At 55.0% G+C, this 23,095-nt stretch overlaps 1 protein-coding gene across 2 annotated transcripts in view; it reads right to left on the bottom strand.

Moving 5' to 3' along the window:
* Positions 1-23,095, bottom strand: part of MPPED1 (metallophosphoesterase domain containing 1) — an 81,484-nt gene that overhangs the window by 57,099 nt on the left and 1,290 nt on the right. The window contains exons 1-3 of one of the 2 annotated variants that reach the window (XM_019803927.2): positions 19,299-21,261; positions 10,625-10,938; positions 2,518-2,699 (exon numbers count right to left, since the gene is read on the bottom strand). In XM_019803927.2, coding sequence (XP_019659486.1) covers positions 2,518-2,699; positions 10,625-10,848 — 406 coding nt within the window. In that variant the 5' untranslated portion in view covers positions 10,849-10,938; positions 19,299-21,261. Of the gene's footprint in view, positions 1-2,517; positions 2,700-10,624; positions 10,939-19,298; positions 21,262-23,095 lie in introns of those variants that run through there. The other variant, XM_034643958.1, reaches the window with a different exon arrangement.

The following is a 23,095-nucleotide window of genomic DNA, read 5'->3' as shown; positions in this document are numbered from 1 at the left end:
GGCAGGGCAAGGAGAGAATGACCACCCGCCTCTGAAATGAGGCCACCGAAGCTCAGAGAGGTCACGCGGCTTCTGTAATCAGAGGGGCAGGAAGCAGACCCAGGACATCTGGCCCCAAATAGCAAAGCCCACACCTTTACGTTGAATCAGAGAGATTTCACCATAAGAACAAGAAAGGAGACACGGCTGAGCAAGAGCTCGGCTCCCGAGTCCAGCTGCCTGGCTTGGAATCCTAGCTCTGCCCCTTACTATCTATGTGGCCTTGGGCGACTCACTTCACGTCTCTGGGCCTCAGTTTTCTCCTCTGCAAAATGGGGATGACAACAACTCCCGCCCCATTCTGTTGTCAGGAGGATTAAATGACTTGATCCCACACGCCAAGGGCTTAGATGAGTGCCTGGCACACACTATCACTCATTAAACACGAGCTGTCTAAAGATGTCACATGTCCAGATTCACGTGCCTACACGGACCCGATGAGTGCACCGTGGGCAGTGCACTCTCAGCCATGACCGCCACATCCCGGCGACCTGAACTGCCAGCCCACGGGGAGGAGTTTTGCTTTTGTACCACAAACAGGTTCCTGAACAGCCAGCTGCAAATGGACTTCTAGAAGCTGCTCTGATGTAAATGTTTGCTCATGTGCAGATTCCTCACCACTCAGTCAAGCAGGAGAGGGGCTCCGCGTTCTCGGGTCTGAAGCCCCCGGACCCCACCCCACCCCACACTCCCACACCCCAACGACAACCCAGGCAAATCAATAATGCAGCTCCAGGTGCAAATCAGGAAGACCCCCGAATCCCCATGGTGGTTCTGACTTCTGTGAAGAGGCAGGGAGAACGATCTTTCTAAAATGCCCACCTCACCGCGCTGGCCCCCTGTGCTCCCAGTGGTCCTGAGGTTCAGAGTCGTGGTGACCCAGCCCTCTCTTCCAGGACCCTCACCCTCAAAGTCCCAAAGCCCCTCACACGGGCCACAGCACACAGCGGCTCCTCTCAAGTGTCCGCCAGCACGCCTGGCCTCCGCTGTCCCCTCAGCCTGAAAGAGCCCCCTTTCCCTGCACCAGCAGCACATGGCCCACCTGTTTGGTTCATTCATCCACTCCACAGGGATGGGACCTCGTCGTGGGCCGGGGGCTCGTCGGAAACTGTCCCCACCCTGGAGAACCTCGGCGTGAGAACCTCGGGCTGACACCCTCTACTGTGTAATTAGGATGAAAACAGCACCTGTCCCCCATTTCACCTAGTTCCCAAAAGTCATGCATGCCGGTACACACAGCTGGGTGCCTGCCCCGGCATCACCATTCCCAGAGCCTTTCATTCATTCGCCCATTCATGCATTCATTCACTCATTCCCGCAAGTGGACATAAGCATTATCAAGTGACACACCGTCAGGCCCACGGTGGGAGCCCGGCATCTGCCTCGGACATAGACTCTTGGCTCAGCCAAGTGCAGCCTCACATCTTTGGAGACCCACAGTAAAGGGGATGAGAAGCCAGGGAGGACCCCCTCCTGGGGGCAGCCAGGGCCAGGAGGCAGCCCGGGACGTGTAGAAGCCTGCGGCCGACGCGCACTGCAGGAGCTCTCTCCCACCCCGGCCTTACCATGGTCCGGCCCAAACAGGGCACTTGATCAGAATTTCCCATTCGAAAAACCAATATTTAAAGCTCTAAGCCTGCCAAGCAGAGGGGAAGGCCTTGCTTGTAAATATTTGTCTCGACTGGCAGAGCCGGGCCTCTCGCTCACTGCAGCCTCCCCGCGTCGCTCCTGGCCCTCTGCTCAGGAAGCTCCCAGCCAACGACGCAGCGGGAGGGACCGGCTGGCAGCCCAGGGAGCGGGGCTGGGCCCGGAGGTGGGCCGGCTCTGCGCCCACGCCTCCAAGACTGGACGCTTGTAGCTAGGCCGCCCAGGGGCCCTCCATCTGTCCCCCAGACCACGGCAGAGATAACCCCCTCCGAGGTTTCTCTGGATCCCAAGCAAGCAACTTTTCCCAGGGGCGCTCCATAGTATGTCTTTTTTGTTTGCTGAAGACAAATCCCTGGGGGTACGCTTAGAAATCGTCGCCCACCATTGCCCCCTGCGTGGGACAGCGCTCCACTGCGCATTCCAACGGCTGCCCCTGGGAGGAGCCTGCGCGGGTCCCCAGCTTCCCCCCTCACTGGGGAAGCTGTCACAAGGGCGGTGGGTGGCACACGCAGCTGAGTGCCTGCCCCAACGTCGCCATTCCCAGAGAGGTGTTCATTCATTCGCCCATTCATTCATTCATTCATTCACTCACCCATTATTTATTGAACACCCACCAGTACCAGGCACCGGGGGCTGGACACGCAAGTGGACATAAACAGACCTGGGCAAAATCCCTTTGGGAGGGCATCTCCCAGGCCAAAAGAATCGCACAAACAAGTCACGGCAGAGCCAAGTGCTGGGGTAGGAGACGTCAAGTTGTGACAGGGAGTGGGAGGTCAGGGAGGGCTTCCCCAGGGAGCAGAGCAAGGCCACCTCCTGCCCAGCACCTACCAAGCCACTCGTTGAACTTCTTGACCTCGCTCGGGAGCCCCAGCTCCGTGAAGTCCCCGGCGTGGATGAGCACGTCGCCGTAGGGCATCTGGATGGGGTCTGTCCTCGAGTGGGTGTCAGACACACAGACGAAGCGGGTGTAGCCGGGCGGCTTGGGGGCATCATGAGGCACGGGGTCCACCCTGCGGGGAGAGAAGACACTGCAGGTGGCCCGTGTTCAGCCCGTGGCCGAAGCTGTCCACTCAGACCACATCCGCCCTGAACACGGACGGTGCGCCCGGCCTTCCCAATGGGCCCTTGGGGGTCCGAAAAATGTGTGTTCCCCTGGGCCTCAGTTTCCCTTCTGTAACACGGGGCTCTCGGAGGGTCCATGGAGGAAACGAGCGGGGAGCACCAGTGAGCACAGTGTGATTGTGACCACTAACCCGCTGTTTGGCTTTGCTAACCCTCTCTCCCATCACCCCCTGCGGGGCCTTGGTAGACGTTTTTTCCCTACGCGCTCCCCTCCCATGAGACTTTACCACCACAAATAGCTGTATATGTGTTCATGCACTGTACGTAGATCTGGGCTTTAGAATAAGAAGAATAAGGTTTTTCACCTCCTAAAAACCAGTTTCGCCTCCTCAGGTGCGCCATCAGCCCCATCAAAAACACAGGGCCACGGTCTCTGGTCCTGGTGAAAGAGCTGTCTTCCCCCGGCGCACCGCGGAGCACACACAGCATTCAGGGAGAGCAGCATGGGAAAGCGGGGATTTCAGAGCTCGTGAAACCAAGGCAGTTTTTCTAAAATCTGAGATGGTCCCATCGTTTTTAAAACAAGGGCTTTCCAGGGGCGCCTGGGTGGCTCAGGCGGTTAAGAGCCTGACTTCAGCTCAGGCTGTGACCTCAGGATCCTGGAATCAAGCCTCAGCAGGCAGTCTGCCTGACCCTCTCCCTCCGCCCTTCCCCGGCTCGTGCTCTCTCTCTCTCCCTCTCTCTCTCTCAAATAAATAAAATCTTTAAAAACAAAGCAAACAAAACAAAAACAAGGGCTTTCCAGGGGTGTGTAGGAAAGGGATTCTGGAATCAAGAGGGCCAGGCTTCGAACCCCAGCTCTGCCATGGACCACTAATGTGTGACCTTCAACTTGGCCCTGCTTTGCTGCCCGTAAAACAGAGCTACCCCAATACTCAAAAATTATCAGAAAATTAAAAGAGCTGCAGGAATGTAACTTCTTGTTCCAGGAAGCCCATCATAGCCCTGTGGTTCCGCAGACAACGACACTGAGCGAGTGGCCCCGGGCGTCCCAGGGAATAAAGGGAGATTATGGGACACGAACCCAGCTCCGTGCTCCCAGTTCGGTGTTCGCCCCGCCACGTTCAGCCTCCTCAGCTGAATGATTTTGCCAGGCTCAAAACTCTTAAAAACAACGCAATGACATTTCAACGAGCAGCTCTCTCCAAATGAGTATGCCGCTCGAGGAGTTGTGTTTAAATCTAATTATGCGGCAAACCAAAAGCGGTACCATATCAGTTACATAAATACTTTTAAAGACATCTTTCTAATTATCCTTTTTTTTTCAGACAATATACTTCGAAGAAATTTAATTAACACCTTACGAGAGACGTGGGTTCAGCATGCTAATGTGCAGGGAGCATCAGCACGCTCTATCCACCGCAGTCGGGGGTGCCAAGCCAGCCTCTCTGCATGGCCTCATGGTGCCGGGACGGGAGGGAGCATGCTTGGCCCTCAAGGGGGTTGGTCAAGCCGAGTTAGACCCCCGGCAGGTCCGAGCAGGGTGTGACCAGAGAGAAGAGGAAGATTCCCTGAGTTTGATGGCAACCAGCAAGAAGGCACTGGGGGGCTCTTTCTCTCCCTTCTGCATCCAATCATTCATCCATCCATCCATCCATCCACTCATCCATTCAGCCCAGCACATTCTGCCCACCCACGGTGCGCCCACCCTGAGCTCAATGCTGGGGCCACAGGGATGAACCAGGCCTGATCCCAGGCCAAGAGACCCCAGACTGATGGCAGAGACAGACTTGGCCAGGCAGCGACAGTAAGGCCACCAGCTTTGATGGGGCAAGTGAGAAGCTGGGGGTCAGAGAAGGTCCAAACCCAGCAAGGGGCTCCCTAGAAGCTTCCAGGAGGAGGAAGGACCTGAGCTGGTCTAGAAGCTAAAATCTCCCCTCCCACCCCTCTGTCCTCTGAGTCCCTTCCCTCCTCCCCGCCTCACCCAACCCTCCGACAGACAGTCTGGCAGGTGGCAGGCCTGTGGATCCCCTGTACATCCCGCTGTCCCAATACAGCTGACTGGACCAAGGGCAGCTGATCGTTACTGGGCTCTCGTCCTGGCGCAGGAACATGAGTGAGCCAATCAGATTCGTTCATTCATTCATTCATTCCCCCTACACGTCCTGAGGTTGTGGGCACGACACAAGGTGATGGAGACCAAGTCAAAGACACAAGAGAGACAAAGAAGGAAGAGGCAGGGAGCGAGATGCCACTTCCAGAGCCACCTCTGGTCCCAGCAAGCTCTCCTCCCGTGAACCCCTTAGCAAGGAGCCCGAGCAGGCCTCAGCCCCGCCCGCCACCAGCCAGCCACAAGCAGCGCGAGTTCTGAGGGCTACAGGCGGACTGGCCCGCTGCTGGAGCCCGGGCTCTTTAATTAACTGCGCACTTATTTCCCTCCACCCTGAGGCTACTGAGCTCAGTGAGGATGCAAACGTAACAATCCCCAGAGAAGAAATAAAGACTCTTACTTCCCTGCACCATCCTCCAGCTATGTGGCTTGTAGCAAATGCTCAACCTCGAAATAACAACAAACAGTAAAGAGATGGGGGCTTGACGCTCCTCCCAGGTCGAAAGCTGGTCATCTGCTAAGCGCGTGGCATGCACTCACTGGCCTCGCGCTCACCATGACCACGCGGGCAGGGTACTATGGGTCTGCCCATTTTACAGACGAGGACACTGCGGCTCAGAAAACGCTTGCCCAGGATCTCAGCCATGGAGGTCGGTAGAGCTGCAATTTGAAGCTGGGTTTTGGTTCCAGAACTCACACCAGGCGAGTATTTCCAGGCCCAGCTCATTTCATTCAGTCAATCTGTGGACAAATGCTTATTGAGTGCCTCCCAATTCCAGGCATCTGCTAGGCACAAGGGATATACTTGTGGACAGGATACCCACCGAGGTCACCTCATGGAGCTCCCAGAAACCCAGACTGAAGATTCAGAAGTGAGGAAAAGAACAAGAAGAGCTGAGATATGGAGAAAGAGAAAGAGAGGGAGCATACCAGAAGGTGGGAGAGCTTGACAGCATAATTTGACCCCTAGATCCAGCTATACCTGAAGCGGGAACCAAACATGGACTTTCTCACTAACTAGGCAAGCCAGTAAACTGTCTTTTATCCTTAAGACAATTTACCTTGGGTTTCTGACACCTGTAATGCCAAACGCTGGCTAACACCTGAGTCTCAGCAACCCCGGGAAGTTACTGAGGTTGGAAACGTTAGTCCCGTATCCAAGGCCCTGGCTAGCAAGTTAAAGAGTAGATTTGAACCTGGGTCTTCACAACAGGAATTTGGGCATCTAACCTCAACACCTTCTGTGACAAGAGAAAACAAAGTAAAGTGGTTATTTTCCAGTGACATTCTGCAGGGGCCAGAGACAAAGTGACAGCTGCAGGTCTCTCTCTGAGACCTAAAACCTGTCGCCACCTCTCCCCCGCCTAACAAGGGATATTCCCACAGGGATCATGTCGGCAGGAAGGGTGCAGAATAGAGAACATGACCTCCGGCGTCCAGACCTGGGCCAGCACCCCAACTGCACCACCTCCTCGCTGTGCCCTGGACCCTCCCACCCTCCAGGCCAGCGTAAGTTGGGGACAGTCCAGTTACTCTGGGAGAAGGTGTGAAACCTCAAGGACCTTCAAGGCTCAAAGGCTGGATGTGACTGCCCCCTGCAGCCACTTCCTGGGCCCTGGACCCCTTCTCAGGGCTCCCTCTCCCATGAGCTGCTGGCTCCCTGGAAGTGCAGACACTCCCAAGGACATCAGAAGGAGAGGCCGTCCCCTCCATCATCTCTATTTCTGGGGAAATGGGGAGCTCTGAAGGACGGGGGCCCTGGGGGGTGGAGGACTCCTCCCTTCAGTGAGGTTCCAACTATACGTCCAGACATATGACCGAGCATCAGCCAGGGTGTTTCCGAATGGGAGAGCCTGCCAATCCCCTCCCCTCATTCTACAGTGGGGAAACTGAGACCCAGAGGAGGGGCAGTGACTGGTTAACTCAGTGTCACACAAATGCCCAGTGCTCTTTTCACAAGGCCCTCATTTGGTAGTGACCCCCACCATGCTGCCCTCCTGAGTCCCAGGCCTGCCCTCCCTTCCCACCTCTAAGCCTTTGCTTTGGCTGGTCCTTCAAGCCCAGGGGTTTTGCCACTGCCCCCAGGAAGCCCTCCTTGATCTCCCCCACTCTTCCGGGGCCCTATTCCCTGCCTTATTCTCACTTCCTTTTCTTTCTTCTTCCCATCTGTCAGCTGTCTAGGCTCCAGGAACCAGCCCATGCTGGTGGCAGGGGGAGACCTTAGAGCTGGGGCTGGCTTTGAGGGAAGGGGAGACCTAGTTTGGGGAGCCATCAGAGAGCCTTCCCAAAGAAGTGACAGCTGGGTGAGATCTGAAGAATGAGTCCGCATTAGCAGGGCAAAGCGTGGGGAAGACATAAGTGACAGCACGGGCAGGGACCTGAGGCAGAAGGAGGCACGGAATGTTCCAGGCTCACCCTCTCCTCCTGCCTTGCCCCTCTGCCCTCCTTGGGCTCCAGGCTGACCCCCACTGTCTCCTGGGGGCCTCTCAGTGCATGACCAGACTGGGACCATAGGGTCCCCCCTGCAGCCTCAGCACATCGGAGCAGGGACGAGCGTGCTGACCGGGCACGGCGGGGAGGTCCGGGGGCTTGGCACACAGGGCCATCCCCGGGCCGGGCACACAGCCATGCTCTTGCCACTCGGCGGCATTCTCCAAGCAGTGCTTGCAGGGTCTTTAAATGGGATGAGTCGAGTCTCCATCAACAAGATTCCCTTTAAAGGCCAGTGAGAAGAGTCACTATGCCTGACGCCAGCCCCCAAGGCACCTCTCAGGAGGGCACTCGGATAAACCTGTCCATGCAGGCTTCCAACCAGCCACCGGGCCACACATCCACCGGCCCCCCAGGGCAGAAGGGCTAGTGCCTGGAGGGGCTCTCTCCAGGCCACCACAGGGTTCTAGGCCCTCAGGGTCTCAGGGCCCAGAGGCCCAGATCCAGGGATTCATCACTCGGGCAAATGCAGCCTCATCACCACCGGGGTCTCTGGGGGCAACCACATAAATCACACGGCTCAATCGGAGGCCATGTTTGGGTTGTCACTGTTGTTATTAAATATAAATTGTGGATTTATTAAATACGGCCCCCTCACTCCCTCACCCCGGAGACAAAGCCCAGGGCGGTGATCAATCACGTGTCGGGAAGCGGCATCCATCCTCTCTGTCTCTGCCTCGATGGAGACTCGCCATGGAAACCTGCACAGCTGCCGCCAGCAGCCCGCACGCTTCCCTCGTGCTGGGGGCCTGCAGTCTGAAAGGGGGGGTGGGAGGCAGCAGCCCCCCCAAGTCCCTGCCTGGCCCTGGCTTCACCCGGCTTTATGCAAAGTTGCGTTTCAGAGCCGGGCTGGCCTGAGCAGGCAATGAGGGAGCACTGGACAAGGAGCCCAGAACCAGGGCTCAGTGCACGCTCTTCCCGAGGCACTCACTGCCCAAACCCCTGAGCCCCACTGCTGATGGCAGCCTGGAACCCCTGCCACGGGGGGCGGCCACGCGGAGGAGGACGGGAGAGAGGGGCGTGGGGCAGGCCGTGCTGAATGTGCTGTCTGCTCTAGCTGGGGGACCACCGGAAGGCCAGGAAGCATGCTCTCCATAACTGCGGTACCGTATGCTATTACACACTGGGGTGACACGTGTGCCGACCGTCTGCCACCCCACGGGAAGGCCTGCACGGGCAGGGCTCTGACCGCTGCCGTGCTCCAAGCACCTAGCCCAGTCCACTGCGCACTAACAAGACTGTTCATTTACTACCTGCCCCCCCGCCATGTGGATTTACCTACCTAATCCTCAGCATTGTATAGACAGGGAAGCCGAGGCACCAAGAGCCACCCCACAGGTCAGTGGCAGAGCCAGGGTTCGGACCCAGGCAGGCTAGCTCAGAGCACGCATCTCCAACCAGCATGCTAGGCAGCTGCTCAGAAACATCCCGAATCCACAGCAGCTCGCGGGTTAAATGGGAGAGATCAGCCCTCCCTCCGGTGGTCACTCACTGCACTTCGTCAGGACTCAGCCCAGCCAGCAGGGGCCTGCCCGGGAAACCCTCTGCCCGGCTGGGCCGTCCTCATACACCCCCTCGCCCCAGCCCTCCCAGCCTGCCGTCCCCATTCATCCTCCTCTGGGTCTCAACCTAGAACTCATCTTCTCCACAGGGTCCTTCCTCCGCTCCCTGGCCCTCCTCCCCCTCTGACCTCCTGTTCCCCCAGCTCTGTCCTGGAGCTGGGGCCTGCCTGGGTGTCTGCGGGCCCCTGTAAGCGACAGCTCTGCATGGTGCTACACGGTATTATCTCCAGCGTCCGGGACCCTTCTAAGTGGGGGTGCACAGAGGCACAGGTCGCATGAACCCCACCTGCTCTGCCTGCCACCCAGGTGCTCTTGCCCATTCCCGCTGGGGCAGGAGTCCAGCCCAGCATCCGGGGACCCCAGGCATGGTCACGTCCAGCCCCGAAGGACCAACCGCATGGACAAAAGAGAAAAGCTGGCCTGGAGAAAGCCTCCCGCCCTGCAGCAGCCCTACCAGGCTTCAAGGTCCCTGCCACTAAGAAATGGAGCGCTGAGAGCCTGGGCCTTCCGTCCGGACCCAATCTACCAATCTGGCCCCCAAAATGGAAATAGGAGGCGGTTAGCTCCCCAAGTAGAAGTGTACCAAAAAATAAAGTAGGCAGCTTCCGACAACACCAGGCATCAGTCCCCACAGAAATGAGCATTTACCCAAGCGACCACGGAGGGAAGGGGGTATTCCCAGCGCTGGAGCCCCCCCCAGGCCTGGTGCCTGACTGCCTCCCAGAGCCCTTCCTCCCATGAGGAATCTCTCTGCACTCACGCATCACAACAGAGGACGGCTCCTGAGGGAGCCATGCGGGAACCAGAGACAGCGACCCACCTGCCCCCAACCTCCTGGCCTGGAATTGGAAACCCCTGGCCTCCTTCTCCAAGGTGATCCACGAGCCGGATTCTCCAGTCTCCCCAAAGGAACAGCCACCAGGCCCCCCACTGCTCCCTGGAGATGGTGGTCACACGCTGGAAGATGTCGAGGATAAAGGAGGAGGAAGGCTTTCTAGGAATGCAAGGAGCTGCCTGGGGCAGAGCGGGGAGTTCAGCCACTTCCGAGGCCCTTGCCTCGGCCTTCCTGCTGGAACATCCCCGGAATTCTCCATCAACCCCAAGGGGCAGGCGGCAGGACTCCCCAGTCCTTTAGGAAAGCATCTCTGCTTTCTCTATAGAAGCAAAAGGGGTCTGGACATAAGAGAGGGGTAGAGGTCAGGGAAGACAGCCAGCCCAAAACTAGGGTCCCAACCTGCCTGGAGCCTGGAGCAAGGCCCTTCCCTCTCTGGGCCTCAGTCTCCCCAGCTGTACAAAGAGGAACATGAATTAGACCAGGAGTCACCATCCCAAATACCAAGAGGGGGCACTTGGCACTCAGGCCCCACCCCCCACCCGCCCCAGCCATCGCCGTGAGGTCTCGTGGGCCGGCAGTTGCCAGGCCTTGTGGTTTCGTTTCGTAAAGCAGAGCCAGAAGTCTGGGTTTTTATGTGCTGTCACCTCATTGTTAGTATTTGTGAAACATCTCCTGGCCAACTGAAATAGGACTCGGAGCCAGAACCGGCCCCCAGGCCATCCCAGCGACGTCTCACACCTCCCTCCCAACACGGAGCCTCCGGAATCGTGTCGGCCAACAGGTAGCAGCAGCCGTGTTGGGCCCAGAGGCCCGGAGGCACCCCGCGTCGGTGAGCCCACCCCAGGCCGCCGGTCCCACCCAGAGCTGCCCACTTACATCTGCACGTGTGGGGGCTGGAAGCGGCCTTGGTTGATGTTGTAGAAGGTAAAGGCCTGGGTGGGGTTGGAGCTGTACTCGTCCACTTCGATGATGAGCCGGCCGTGCTGGTGCCTCCGAGCGGCCATCACGTGGGACTGGGAGAACGCCATGCCCAGGCCGCAGGGCAGGAGGGCCAGGGCCTCTGCCTTCAGGACACCGGGATCCCACCTAGCGCGCCACATGGACCTCTGCGGGCCGCCCGGGCATCTCCCGCCGCCGCCGCCGCCACCGCCGCCACCGCTGCCCGGCCCTGAGCCAGACCTGGGAACAGACTGAGGAGACGGAGCAGAACCGTACGACAGTTAATCTGTTTGGGATTTGCTTTATTTAATGTCAGATGAAGATTTAGAAAGACGAAGGGGGGAGAGAAAAAAAACACAGTCATACAGCTCAAAAACTCATTACAGATCTTTCCAACTCAGCAGTTTGATGAATATACTTTGGTAAAAAGAAAAGGAGAAGGGAGGGGAGCAAAAAAAAAAAAAAAAAGGAAAAAGAAAAAAAAACCCACAACGCCGGCAACAGATGCATGCGTGGTCCGACATGTTTAAATACTTAAGACATTTTTTTTTCTTCCACAAAATCCTGCAGAGCCCACGGGGTGACCGGGAGATGGGGCAGGACAAGGGCTGGTATTCTGGAAACAGGTAAGGTAAGTTTCACTTATCGGAATGGGGGAATAGGGAGGATTCCCCTGCCACCCGCCCCCTCCCCACAGACCCCCACAACGCACCACACCCACACCCCTGCAAGCCCGAGCAGGTGGAGAGCACGGGCGCAAATTCCTTCCTCAACATCAATGTCGCCTAAAGATATCTTCGAGCAGCGCCTGGAGAAGGGATTTTCCCAGACAGATTGCCATCCACCAACTCAGCTCAGGGGGTGGCCCTGGGGGGGGCGGGTGGCGGGGAAGGATCTGCTTAAAAAAAAAAAACAAAAAAACCTTCCCAAATCCAATCCACACATAACTTCAGCCTGCAAATGCCATCATTCTCTTTGCCTTGTCTTCCCTCGGAAAGTGCCGTCTGCATTTGCAGGGACTGGATTTTAACATCCGTCTGACTGATTCCGACGCGGGCCCCCAGCTCAGTTTCCATCCTACCCCGACAGGCTCACACGCTTCCCACCAGGGCCAACCCTTCTTTCTAAGACCAGCTAGCTTTCTCGTGCGTTCCCGTAATTATTTTTTTTTTAACTGTGTAAATAGATAAGGCCTTGAAGATGTTTTGTTGTGTTTTGTTTCAATTTTTGGTCATTAAGACCCTCCGATTTCATTTGCACTGCATTTAACCAAGGAGAAAATAACATAATTTAAACTATTCTTGGTCAGTCATATCCCAGTCACGTTAAACGAAGAAAAATCCCCTCTGCTTTGCACACGGAAGAAGAATCGACGTCGTCAGAAAACAAATTAGATTAGAAAAATGACAAAAATTAGAGACTGGAGAACATTTTAATTACGTGCAAAGGAGAAGTAGATTATTAATTTTTTAAAAATCTCAACAATCGTGCCCATGCAAGATGTATTAAACAGCAGTACCCTCCTCCTCCCCCACCCCCGCCAAAAAATTAAAACGCATCCTGATTCACAACACATATCCCTCCCTCTTCTCCACTTGGGAAGACAAGAAAAAAAATCTGCTTTCCCCCAGGATACACTTGCTCCTGTTCTTTGTCCTGCTAATTGTTTCGCTGTGATTCCGCCCTCCCAACAGAGCCCGCCTGGCAGGCCTCTGAGGTGCCCGGGAGGGGTGGTGTTCTGGCCTCGGGACTCAAAATCTCTGTGGGAGCTGGCCTGTGCCACTCTGTAACCCTGGGAGAGGCCTGGGGGCTGCAAACCCTGAGGCCGAGACCTCCAAAGGTCCAGATTTGGACCCGGGTTTGAGCCCCAGCATTGCACTGACTCACTGTGCGGCCTTAGGCCAATGTCCTAACCTCTCTGAGCCTCAGCTTCCTCTTCCGGAAAATCGGTTTGGTAACAGTAACACCACCGCCCAGGGCAGCTGTGCAAGTTAAATGAATGGGGGTCCTGAGCACACCGCCCGGTGGGTACCAAGTACCCAGCTAAGACTCCATGCTCCTATTATGATCGCTCTTCAGTCCAATGTAACACCTGCGAATCGAGGGCCTGCTGTGAGCAGCTGCTGGCCCAGATACCGGGGCATCTGCGGAACAGGGTGCCGACTGTGAGCAAAAGGGCAGCTCCAGGAGCCCTGGAGAACCCGAATGTTCCTAAATGCCAGCAGACCGGAACACACCCCTGCCAGAAATCCCTGTCCCGGCTTGCCTGGCCCCTTGGATGAGGACCGGCATCTCGAGGCCCTGCACGGCCTGTCCTAACCTCACTGCAGCCATGCCGTTCTGTGCCCAGCGGGCTCCAGCGCCCAGAGCCCCTCAGCTACAGGGTGCTGTGCCTGTTTGGAGCTGCCCCATCCAACGCTTCGAAGGGGTCTTCTTCTGCAAGGCTCGCCGCCGACCTATGAGATGGGCATCCCTACCCTCCCATCCTACAGAAGAAAGAGGCGCACCTCAGAGACGCGAAGACTCGGGAGGCACAGCACAGAGGGCACGTGCCACCAAGCTCACGCTGCAGGCGGCCCGACGGCAGGGCCCCTGGACCCCTTTGCCTTCCTCTCCAGCAGGCAAAAGCTGACTGGCCCTTTACCCCTCGGCAAAGCCAGCCTTTCCTGGGAGAGTCAGAGAGTCGTTGATCTCGGTCCTCATTCCAGGGCACTGGGAGGAGCCAGACGTCTCCTGGAGGCAGAGGCTGGGACTCACTCACTCCACCCCCCACCAGGGCAGCTCCAGCCATACACACCACCCCCCTCCCCTGGCCCAGCTCTGCAGCCCTGAGCAAGTGGCTTCACCTCCAGGAGGCTCTGTCTCCTCCTCCACGGAATGCAGGCGAAAATAGCAGCTCCCTCATTCAGTTATGGAGATTAAATGAGGGGAAATGTGGAAACTGCTCGTCACGGGACCCAGCACATAGTAAGTGCCCAATAAACGTTAGCGATCATCCCGACGTTATTACTGTCACTCCAGGGCCACTGCAGACACTTGCATACATGTGGCATTAGTGAATGAATGGCTCGAGGGAGGGAGGAAGGGAGGGAGGGATCTGTGAATGGATGGATGGATGGATGAACAGATGAAAAGAGGATGGAGGGATGAAAGGATGCAGGGATGGATGGAGGAACCGAGTACACATCCTGCCAGTCTCTTTCCCTAGTGCCCAGCACAGGGTCTGGCAGAGGGTGGGTGCCAAGAGGCCTCGGCTGAAGGCTGAAGACTCCTGGTCCCGCTCCCGCTCACCCAACTTACAACCCTGCAAGGAGGCAGGTGGGCCAGGCCCAGCCCTCCGAAAGGGGAGGTCTCAAGAGCTTCCACCGGTGCCTGCCCCCAAGGGGCACGAGCCTACATGCCCTGCCTTCGGCCTGGAGGACAGCTCTGCACCAGGGGACTCAGCCAGGAAAGGCAGGCGGCAAGGCATCCCGGGAGGCGCTCCGCAGTGAGATGCTGCATTTCACATAAAGGGGGTTCGCAATGGGCCCTGCTTGAAGAAATCAGGGAAACTGGGAACGCAGAGCCTTCTTTTAATACCCATTTAATATTTATGGAGCCGCAGCAGCGCGTCTGCCGCCGTGCAGAGAACGCAGCCGATCCACGGAGGGGGAGCAGCGTTTCCCAAACAAACGGCTTCTAGCTGGGAAGCATTTACACCTGGTCCACAAAACAACACAGCATGCAGGCAGTGCAACAGGGCCACTGGGACCCGCAGGGCCCCGCTGTGTGGAGACCGCCTGGGCTCCTGTCCTGACTCGCCATCCTGCAGAGTGACCTTGAGCAAGGCCGGGCGGCAGGTGCCTCCTCTGTGCCCGTGGGTGGGAAGAAACTGAAACTAAGAGGAGGAGGGTGGACTTAATTAATTAATGCATTTATTTATTCAACAAACATTTACCACAGCCCTACATACCGTCACTGTTCTGGGTGCCAGAAAGAGCAGCGAGAAAGCAAACAGGTCACTGCCCTCAAGGGAAGGGGTGGGGGGGCAAAAAAGTAAACGCACAAGTACATAGAAAAGATACTTTCAGATAATAATACGTGCCTGGAAGAAGACAGAACAGAGTAACGGAATAATGAGTAGTGGGGAAAGGGGGATTGTTACTTGAAATTGGGGGATCGAGAAAGGCCTGGTCAAAGGGGGATGTCACCTCAAAAGTGAGTGCTGAGAGGGAGCCAGCCACACCTAGACCTGGGTAAAGAGAACCAAGGCAGACACAACAGCAAGTGCAAAGGCCCTGGGGCAGGGGAGGCATCAAAAAATGGTCTCTCTTGGGGCGCCTGGGTGGCTCAGTCAGTTAAGAGTCTGCCTTCAGCTCAGGTCATGATCCCAAGGTTCTGCTCAGCAGGGAGCCTGCTTCTCTCTCTCCCTCTGCCTGTTGCTCCCCCTGCTTCTGCTCTCTCTCGCTATCTTTCTCTCTCTCTCTCTCTCTGTGTCAATAAATAAATAATCTTCAAAAAAATAAAATAAAAAATAAATGGTCTCTTTCTCATGGCTGTTGTTCTTGACCACTGGTGTGATTTTACAGTGGAGAACAGCCTAAATGTTGAAGTCAGAGGCAGTGGGTTCAAATTCAGTCTCCAGTGCTGCTTAGCTGTGGGACCCTGGGCAAGTCACTTAACCTCTCTGTGCTTCCACTGCCTCATGAAGCCCCTCTCAGGGTAACAGAGGAGAAGTGAGCCTTGTGCCTGCCCCTCCATAAAGGCCCAATCAGCCCAACTGAATGGATTAAAAATTCTTGAAATTTCTGGGTTGAAAACTTTTTGTTGAAATAGTGCCTCCAATTTCGGGTGGGATTCTCTCACAAGGTGATTTGTCTTTCTGTTTCCCCTTTGTCTTCCCCCCAAGACATTTACTTGCTAGTCCTCGGATACCATGAGGAACCTGGACATCAGCCGAGGCACCAAGTGGTAAGGAGTGATTAGGCGCCAGCTGTGTGGAAAGGATGTATGTAGGAAAGAGGCCAACTCCAGGCTCTGTGCTGACTGTCCCCACAACCCTGTCTGGCCTTTTACCGCAGCGCCAAGAGCAGCGCCAAGCCAGCCCCCAGAACGAAGGTCCTAAAATGCACTTCTGACTAAGCCATTCCCTCCCGCTCACTGAACGTCCGCGGGGAGCATCCTGCTGTTCTGGGCTAAAGCCCCAGATCCTTCCATCAGCTCAGGAGACCACACTGGATGCCCAGCCTCCCTCTCACCCCTCAGGCCAAGTTCATCACTCCGGGTTTCCCCCCTGCACACCAGCAATCCTGCCTCTGAGCCTTCATATATGTCATTACGCCTGCTCTTCTCCAGGAGCACACACCTATGTCCCGGACGTCTCCCCGACCTCCCCAGGCTGGGCCAGGCGCCTCCACCCACAGCCCCCATGTCTGAGCTGAATGAGAAGCCAAAGAATAAAACCACAGGTGAACAAATGAATGAGTGAGAGGGACTGCACAGGCACTCACAGCTCACAACCTGGATCCGAAAGCAGCTTTAGCCCCCAAAGCTCAGGTGTCTCTTCTGCAAACAGGCGGACGCTCAAACCTCCTTCCCAGAACCACTGAGCAGATTCCAGGACACGGGACCTGCGAAAGCACCTGGCTGAGGGCCCAGCACACGGTAGGTGCTCACTCAAGGTCTTTTCCACTATGGTTAGAAAGTTCCGGTGAAACCCAGGAGCTCTGCAAGGAGCTCCCAAGAATCGAGCGGAGATTTGCAGATACTCAAGGAACCCTCCTCTCCCACCTGGAAGCCAGACTCCTGGCCCCTTCCTTCCCATCCCGTTACTGGGTGACCCCCCAGTTATTTCACGCTGCCCAGGGTGTTGTGATGGGACACATCCGCAACAGCCTGCGCCTCACCGCCCACCTCACCCAGCACACTGCCGGTCAGCCCCGAAACACCCACTGTCCCCACTCCAGGAGGGCCCTGTCCTGCGAGCCAAAGGACTCAGCTGTGTAACTGACCCGCAAAGGCCTCGGGGCCCAGGGGGCAGCGAGGCAGATCAAAAGAGCAGCCCAGAAGCCTGCTATAATGAGGGAGAGGGATTGGGGTCTCTGGGCCCTGAAGGCCCCCAGCCAGCATGTGCCAAAGGCCCAGAAACGAGAGACTGTAAGAGGCCTTGGCTTACAAGGAGCATCTTAACAGCAGGTGGCTTTTTGCAAAGGAGACACTTGGGTCACTCCGGCAGCCCAAATACGTCCAACAGATACATGAGGGAAATCCACAAGTATTTGCACCACCAGGGGCTGCTGATGTGAAGATCAAAGATAGATTTCTTTTGCCCTGAGGCTTGAAGCAGCCCCTTCCACCTGACACAGGCTCCTCAAAGCCAGGGTGGGCCCAGGACAGCCCTGGTGCATTGCCCCCTGCCGGTCATTATTGCCAGCGTCTTCCCTGGCTCTCCAAAGCATCCCCGCTTCAATAGTTGGAAATGTCATAAAGGGTAAAGGTCTCCATCAACAAAGCCAACCTGAGGATGTTACGGAAACTACCCCCAAAAGGCAATCGTGTTTCTCTTCTCGTCATTGGCATGTTTGCTCCTAGGACCCTGAGGCTAGGATAATACTGGCTGGTCCTGGGTTGGGAACTCAGAGGACAATGACCACACAAGACTGTCTAGGACGCAGAAGAAAACCCAGAGAAACACCTGTCCCAACAGTCTCCCCAAGGTGGGATGGTGACAAAGGCCAACACCTGGAGAGCTTTCTCCAGGATCCTAAGGGCATCTCTCTCCCACTCCTCATCTTCTCTAATGGCGAGTGGGGGGCACCTGCATGGGTCAGCCCAGCATGCCGGCGACTGTCCCCGCCGATCACCCAGAGCACTGAGAGAAAGCCGGCTCAGCGCAAGTCACTGCTCACTGGGGCGTTTGTCGAGCACTTACTGCAACATGGCCAAATATCACAGAGAAGCCACACTAACACCTAAGTGGTCCTCCCTAAGCCAAATGCAGGAGAAATAATATTTAACAGAAAAACACCAAGGTGGGGGGTAGGGAATCTAATTCTTTTACAAGCCAGGCTTCCTCTCAAACTCAAAAATCACTTTTAAATTGTTTTGTCTTCCCTCGTTTTGCTCATGCCTGAAAATCTGCAATTGATCAGTCAATAGTTAAAAATGTCATCAAGGGGTAAAAAAAAAAAAAGAGAGAGAGAGAGAGAGAAACTCAAAGGAAAGGAAAAAGAGCAAACAGCCCGGGGGGGGGGGATCAAGCCCAATCCACCGCATCCAGAAAGTGCCAGCCCTCACGTGCGCCTGGCCCCGCTATCGGCCGTGGGTCCCCAGGACGGACAGCACCCGCCTGCCGCTGGACTCGGCAGCCTCGCCGAACAAGTGATGGGCTAAGCCGACGAAGGAATGCACAAATATCGTGAAAATTAGACATATTCCTTGAAAAAGGATCAACCACGAGTGACTTTAAAGCATTTACCACTTAAAAACCTTTTAGCTGGGCCCATTTTGAATTATGACTACATGATTTTAAATTACACTTTCTAATTCCTCGCCGCCCACCCCCCAAGCGCTGGCGGCCGCTTCATTTTCCAATTATGTACTTTTATTTCAGAATGATGAAGAGTGCTGCTTAGTGGATCATGTCCTGTCTGCCACAAATAGCTGCTCACTTATTCCTTTAATTTTGGAGACGAATGCAGTCGGTTCACCCCGCTGGTCTTCAAATTCTGAATATTCTCCATTCCCACAGCACCAAACGAGGCCCAAGACGCAAAGAAACCCACAGAGCTCGGGCTGGGAAATATGTTTGTAAACCAGCGCTCCGCTCCATAAATTATTATAATTCTTGGTGCTTTCTCTATCCATCTAGCAGATCAGCAATCACATAAATAACAGTGAGTGGAATGATTTTTCTTCTGCAAAGTGCTATGTCCTAGTTTTCAAAATAAAGCATTTGGAGATTCACGTATCTGCAGAGTTGAAATAGGAAGCTTCCCAGATCCGTCTCAAACACGCACACAGACACGCTCGCACACAAAAGGAGATGAGAGGTAAATGTGTAAAAACCCAGCATTTTGAATCTCCTTTTCACGTCCACATCAAGTCACAGTCCACAGTCATGGGGGTTTGGGACCCACATGGTTGGGGAAGGGCGGGAAGCAAGAGGGTCTGGGCTGCTCAGCGTTCAAATACAATTTGCAAAGAAAGTGAATGTGGATTTACAGTTCTCATGGAAATCTATTAAACAGATGTCACTGGAGCATAATCAAATCGGCACTACGGTAAATTCTACACTGAAGTCTGAGATCGAGGTTTTGCCGTTTTTTATGATCAGTGTTAAGTGCGTTTTTGGTGATCATGCGGGAATTTGCAACTAAGGATTAAAGCTCCAAAGAATGATCAATTAACTAATGTGTCTGAATGACCAAAAACACACAAAAAACAAAAAACCACAAAACTCAATTCTCTGCCCCCCCAAGCCCCCTTTGGGCAGGGAGCCTAGGGTGGGGGAGGGGATCTTTGCCTTTTCCACCAACGCTGCAAGGCCACAATGCCAAAGGGCTGGAAGGCCACAATGCCAAAGGCACTTCGTTGTGAAGGGGAAAAGACGGGGTGCAGGGAAGGTACTCACACTTCTCAGGTGGCTGGAGCAATATATTTTGCAGGCTTGCAGGGCTGCGGCACTGTCGGAAAATGCAAAGGCACGAAATGAAGGGGAAATGACGGGTATGTTAGAAATTGGAAGTAGGCATCATTTGCTCCTTAAAGTGATGAAATTAGCATGGGCCATGCCAAGAGTCTTTTGATGTGCACCAATGCCGAGCCTCAAATCCTTCTTGGAAGGAGGGGATGGAAATGTGAAGGCATTCAGTGGAAGCAAACTCTCGGGTGCGGGTGATTTGGGTGGTGGAGGGAGGGACCTACTCCATCCTCGGCTCTGGACTCAACGAGTATCACCATCAACCGGAGGGGAGTTTTCTTGTTTTCATTGTCGCTGCTTCTGTTTATCATGTGTGACCAGGTTGTGACATCAAGCTGCCCAAATTCACATCCACGAAAACCCCAAAGAGTGACTGATGGAAAGGCATGAAACGACCAAAGAATATCTCAAGTCTGCATCTGAGTTCAAAACTAAAACATATAATCTCAATTTGTTAAGATATTTTTTTTCATGAGGTTGGGCTGTCCTCCTCCACCGTAGATGCTTTAAATGGAAATAAGACAGAACTAAATTTTGTCTCATTAGGACCCAAAAAAGTCAAAATAAAGTAAAACATTTGTTTTGGCAGCAGAATGGCCAGATCACCAGGGAGAGCCACAGTGAATCAAATTAACCAAGGAACTATTTATACCTTCCCTCCAACACCACCCCCAAAAAAGGGATCTCTCTTTTTTCTTTCCCTTGGGGTTGCTTTTGCCTTAACATTTCCTTCCCTTCTTCAGACTCGAGGCAAAGAATCTCAGCGGCAGTCTGGAGAGGATGCTAGCTGATGGTCTCCTTCCCTGGGGACATCCACAACCCGGGACCCCCAGCTGCAGGGATCTGCTCTCAGAGTGACCCAGCATAGTCTAAATGGCTCTTCCGGCATGAAACATGCCCTTCACCCCCTCTTCCCTGCCCCCCAAGCGTTTGGTATGTCTGAACCCAGAAGGTGAGATGTTTGGCAAGAAGGGAGACCCCACAAGCTGCCTGTCCCATCCGAGATGCCATTAACTGTGATCTGTGGGCACAGAGTGAACCCGAGAAGCCAGTCCCTGGCTCCTGCATCTGGGGAGCCCCTTCCCCCAGGGTCCCCAGCTCCAGAGGTGCAGGCAAACAAAGGTACCAATTGACGAACAGAGAGATCGCAGGGAGAAGAAGAATGCGGAGGGGGGATGCTTGAAAAGACCCTTTTTCTGTTCACAGTGAGGGAGGGGCGATGGGAGAGACATGTCACGTTGTCACATTAAAGATTTTGACAGACAATTCAGGGATAACGCAGAAAATCCACCCTTAACTGCAGCTCGGCCGCAACTTGAAAGGCATTAACTAACCTCCACTAATTGCATGTTTTTCTGTGCATAATATTTACTTGTTAAAAGTCTTTCCCTGGCCGATTATTTTCCTCTGCCCCGCTATTCATGATCAGTTCATGATCAGGCCTGAAACTGGAAAAACAAAATCATTTCGATAGATTAAAAGAGGAGGGCACTTTGCTGGGGGGGTGGGTTCTTTTTTCCAATAGTCTGGGCTGGGAATGCTGATTTTTCTTCTTGAGTGCTACCCTTGAGTGAAATCCTGCTACCATCCTTAATTCCTCGGTGCAAAAAAGATGTGTCCTGGGTTAGGTGAGCACACGAGGGGCCGTCACTGACAGGGAACGCAGCAAGTTCAAGGAAAACAAATGAACTTAAATTGCTTTCATCGGATGAAGATTTCATAGTCTCAAGGGTGGTCTGTGAAATTTTTTAAAAGCAGGCTTTTCTTGAAAGGTTATTGTATCTTTTGGCCTATGCATTCCTGACGCCGTGTAGACACTAGTCAAAAGACCCCAAAGCCTGGCTCTTTTACCCAAACTCAGACCTGTTCCGTCCATCAACACAGTCCACAGGGCCTCAGTGGGGGGGGGGGGGGGGGTTTTAAAGTGCACAAAGGGAGGTTANTACATCAGAGACATGGCACCCCCATGCAGATGATACTCTGAGCCTACCCAGCAACGTGAAAGGGATATACCTCAATCCAGGTCTTGCAAAATTTCTGGGGTGGAGAAATAAATAGAAAGGCAGCCCCACATTGAACCACTTCCGAATACATGATGAAACCTCTGTGACTGGATTACCGCCTTTTGACTAGCCATCAGCCTATGTACCCCCACCGAGTAAACACTCAAACGGATGTAACCATTTCGCAGAAACCCGTCTTGAGAAAAAAGATTTTACAAGTGTTGTGGGGCTGCCACTTGGAAGGCCAATTTGCAGGAAGCCGAGCCTCTCGAAACAGTTTATTATGCATGTCTCCCGCACCACATACCGGGTACACCGTGCCCAGCTCCAGAATGCGTCCCGATCGCCACCGGCTGGCTCTCAAGCCCCGGTGTGCTCTCCACCGCCAGAAGCCTGCTTCAGCCCAGCCAAATCCACCACCCCCTCCCCAAATGGTCTCCGGGTGCCTTGGCTCCGGTGGACCAAGGCCTGGCTTCCAACTTGGCTATGGCAATCAGCTGGGGCCCTCGCCGACATCCCCCAGAGCATTTTAGCCAATATGACTAATTATTCAGGAAGTTGGTTTAATTTTTTTTTTTTTTTCAAAGACCAGCCAGGGTTTTGAGGATGGTAGTGCCTGGCTGAGCTCCCCTCATGGCTGGTCCCTACTAACAAGTCTCCTCCACCATTCAAGTCCTGTCCAGCCGGCTCAAACATCCAGCAGCCCACCCACTTTTGTTCCCCAGTTTAATTTCGTAATTGTTTGCCACTTAACAAGCTCCGCTCTGGGCCGTTCAATAGGGGCCTTGGAAGTGGGAAGGGGAGGCAACCAAGCTACTGGAGGGGAACTGGGAGAGGTCTAACCCAGCACTGGGGGAAACACATCTCCAAGAGGTCAGTGGGACAGACTTGGGTGTCAGTTCCAGCGTGGGGCCTCTGGCCATCCCACCTGAGTGGAGAGGGGATGCGAGGGAATGGAGGATGGTGGGTCTAGGACCCCAAGCCATGGTCTGCCACAAACTCCTGGACACATCAGCTCTCAGAGAGACCCCTCTGTCTCCACCTGGACCAGGGGAGGCTGTGAGTGAATTCACTGTGCTGTAACAAGTCCCAGAATAAACACGCAAGAGACAGGACGGCTCCTTAGCATGGAAATATTACCTGCCAGGGCTGGGACCTGCCTGGTTAGCCACTGAATCCTCTGGGCTGGACACACAGCAGATAGTAATAAATACTGTGGAATGAGTGAGCGGATGGATGGAGGCACGCATGCATGTGGGGATGCATGGCTGCACGGCTGCATGGAAGGATGAAGTTTCCAGCAACGCCTAGCAAAAGTGGCCACTAGACCAGCATCAGTACCCCCTCCTTTGCCCCCAAGTGCCTTCAGGGGCTTCGCTGTGCACAGTAGGCTCTCAGCGACCAGGGGCTGCTATTGTTACAACCGTCATCATCACTTGTGCCCCGCCAGTCCGCTTCTTCCACCAGCAACTCCGCCAGCAGCCAGCAAAGACCAGCGAGCCGGTGAAAAGTTTCGCTGACCCTTCCGCCCCAGTCAGAGTCCGGCGCCCCGGCCGAGGCCCCTCCCGGCGTCACCCGCTCGGCGGGCTGGGCGGCGGGGATACCCGGCCCGGGCGCCGGGGCGCCGGCACCCAGCAAAGGCGGCCAAAGTAACTTTGCGGGCGCCCCTGCGCCGCGCCGCGGGCGTCACCCGGCGCCTGGAGAGGGTCCCGGTCGCGCCCGCTC

Source organism: Ailuropoda melanoleuca, chromosome 15 (assembly GCF_002007445.2).
Source record: "Ailuropoda melanoleuca isolate Jingjing chromosome 15, ASM200744v2, whole genome shotgun sequence".
Classification (NCBI taxonomy): Eukaryota; Metazoa; Chordata; class Mammalia; order Carnivora; family Ursidae; genus Ailuropoda; species Ailuropoda melanoleuca.
This window is presented reverse-complemented; position numbering and strand designations above follow the sequence as displayed.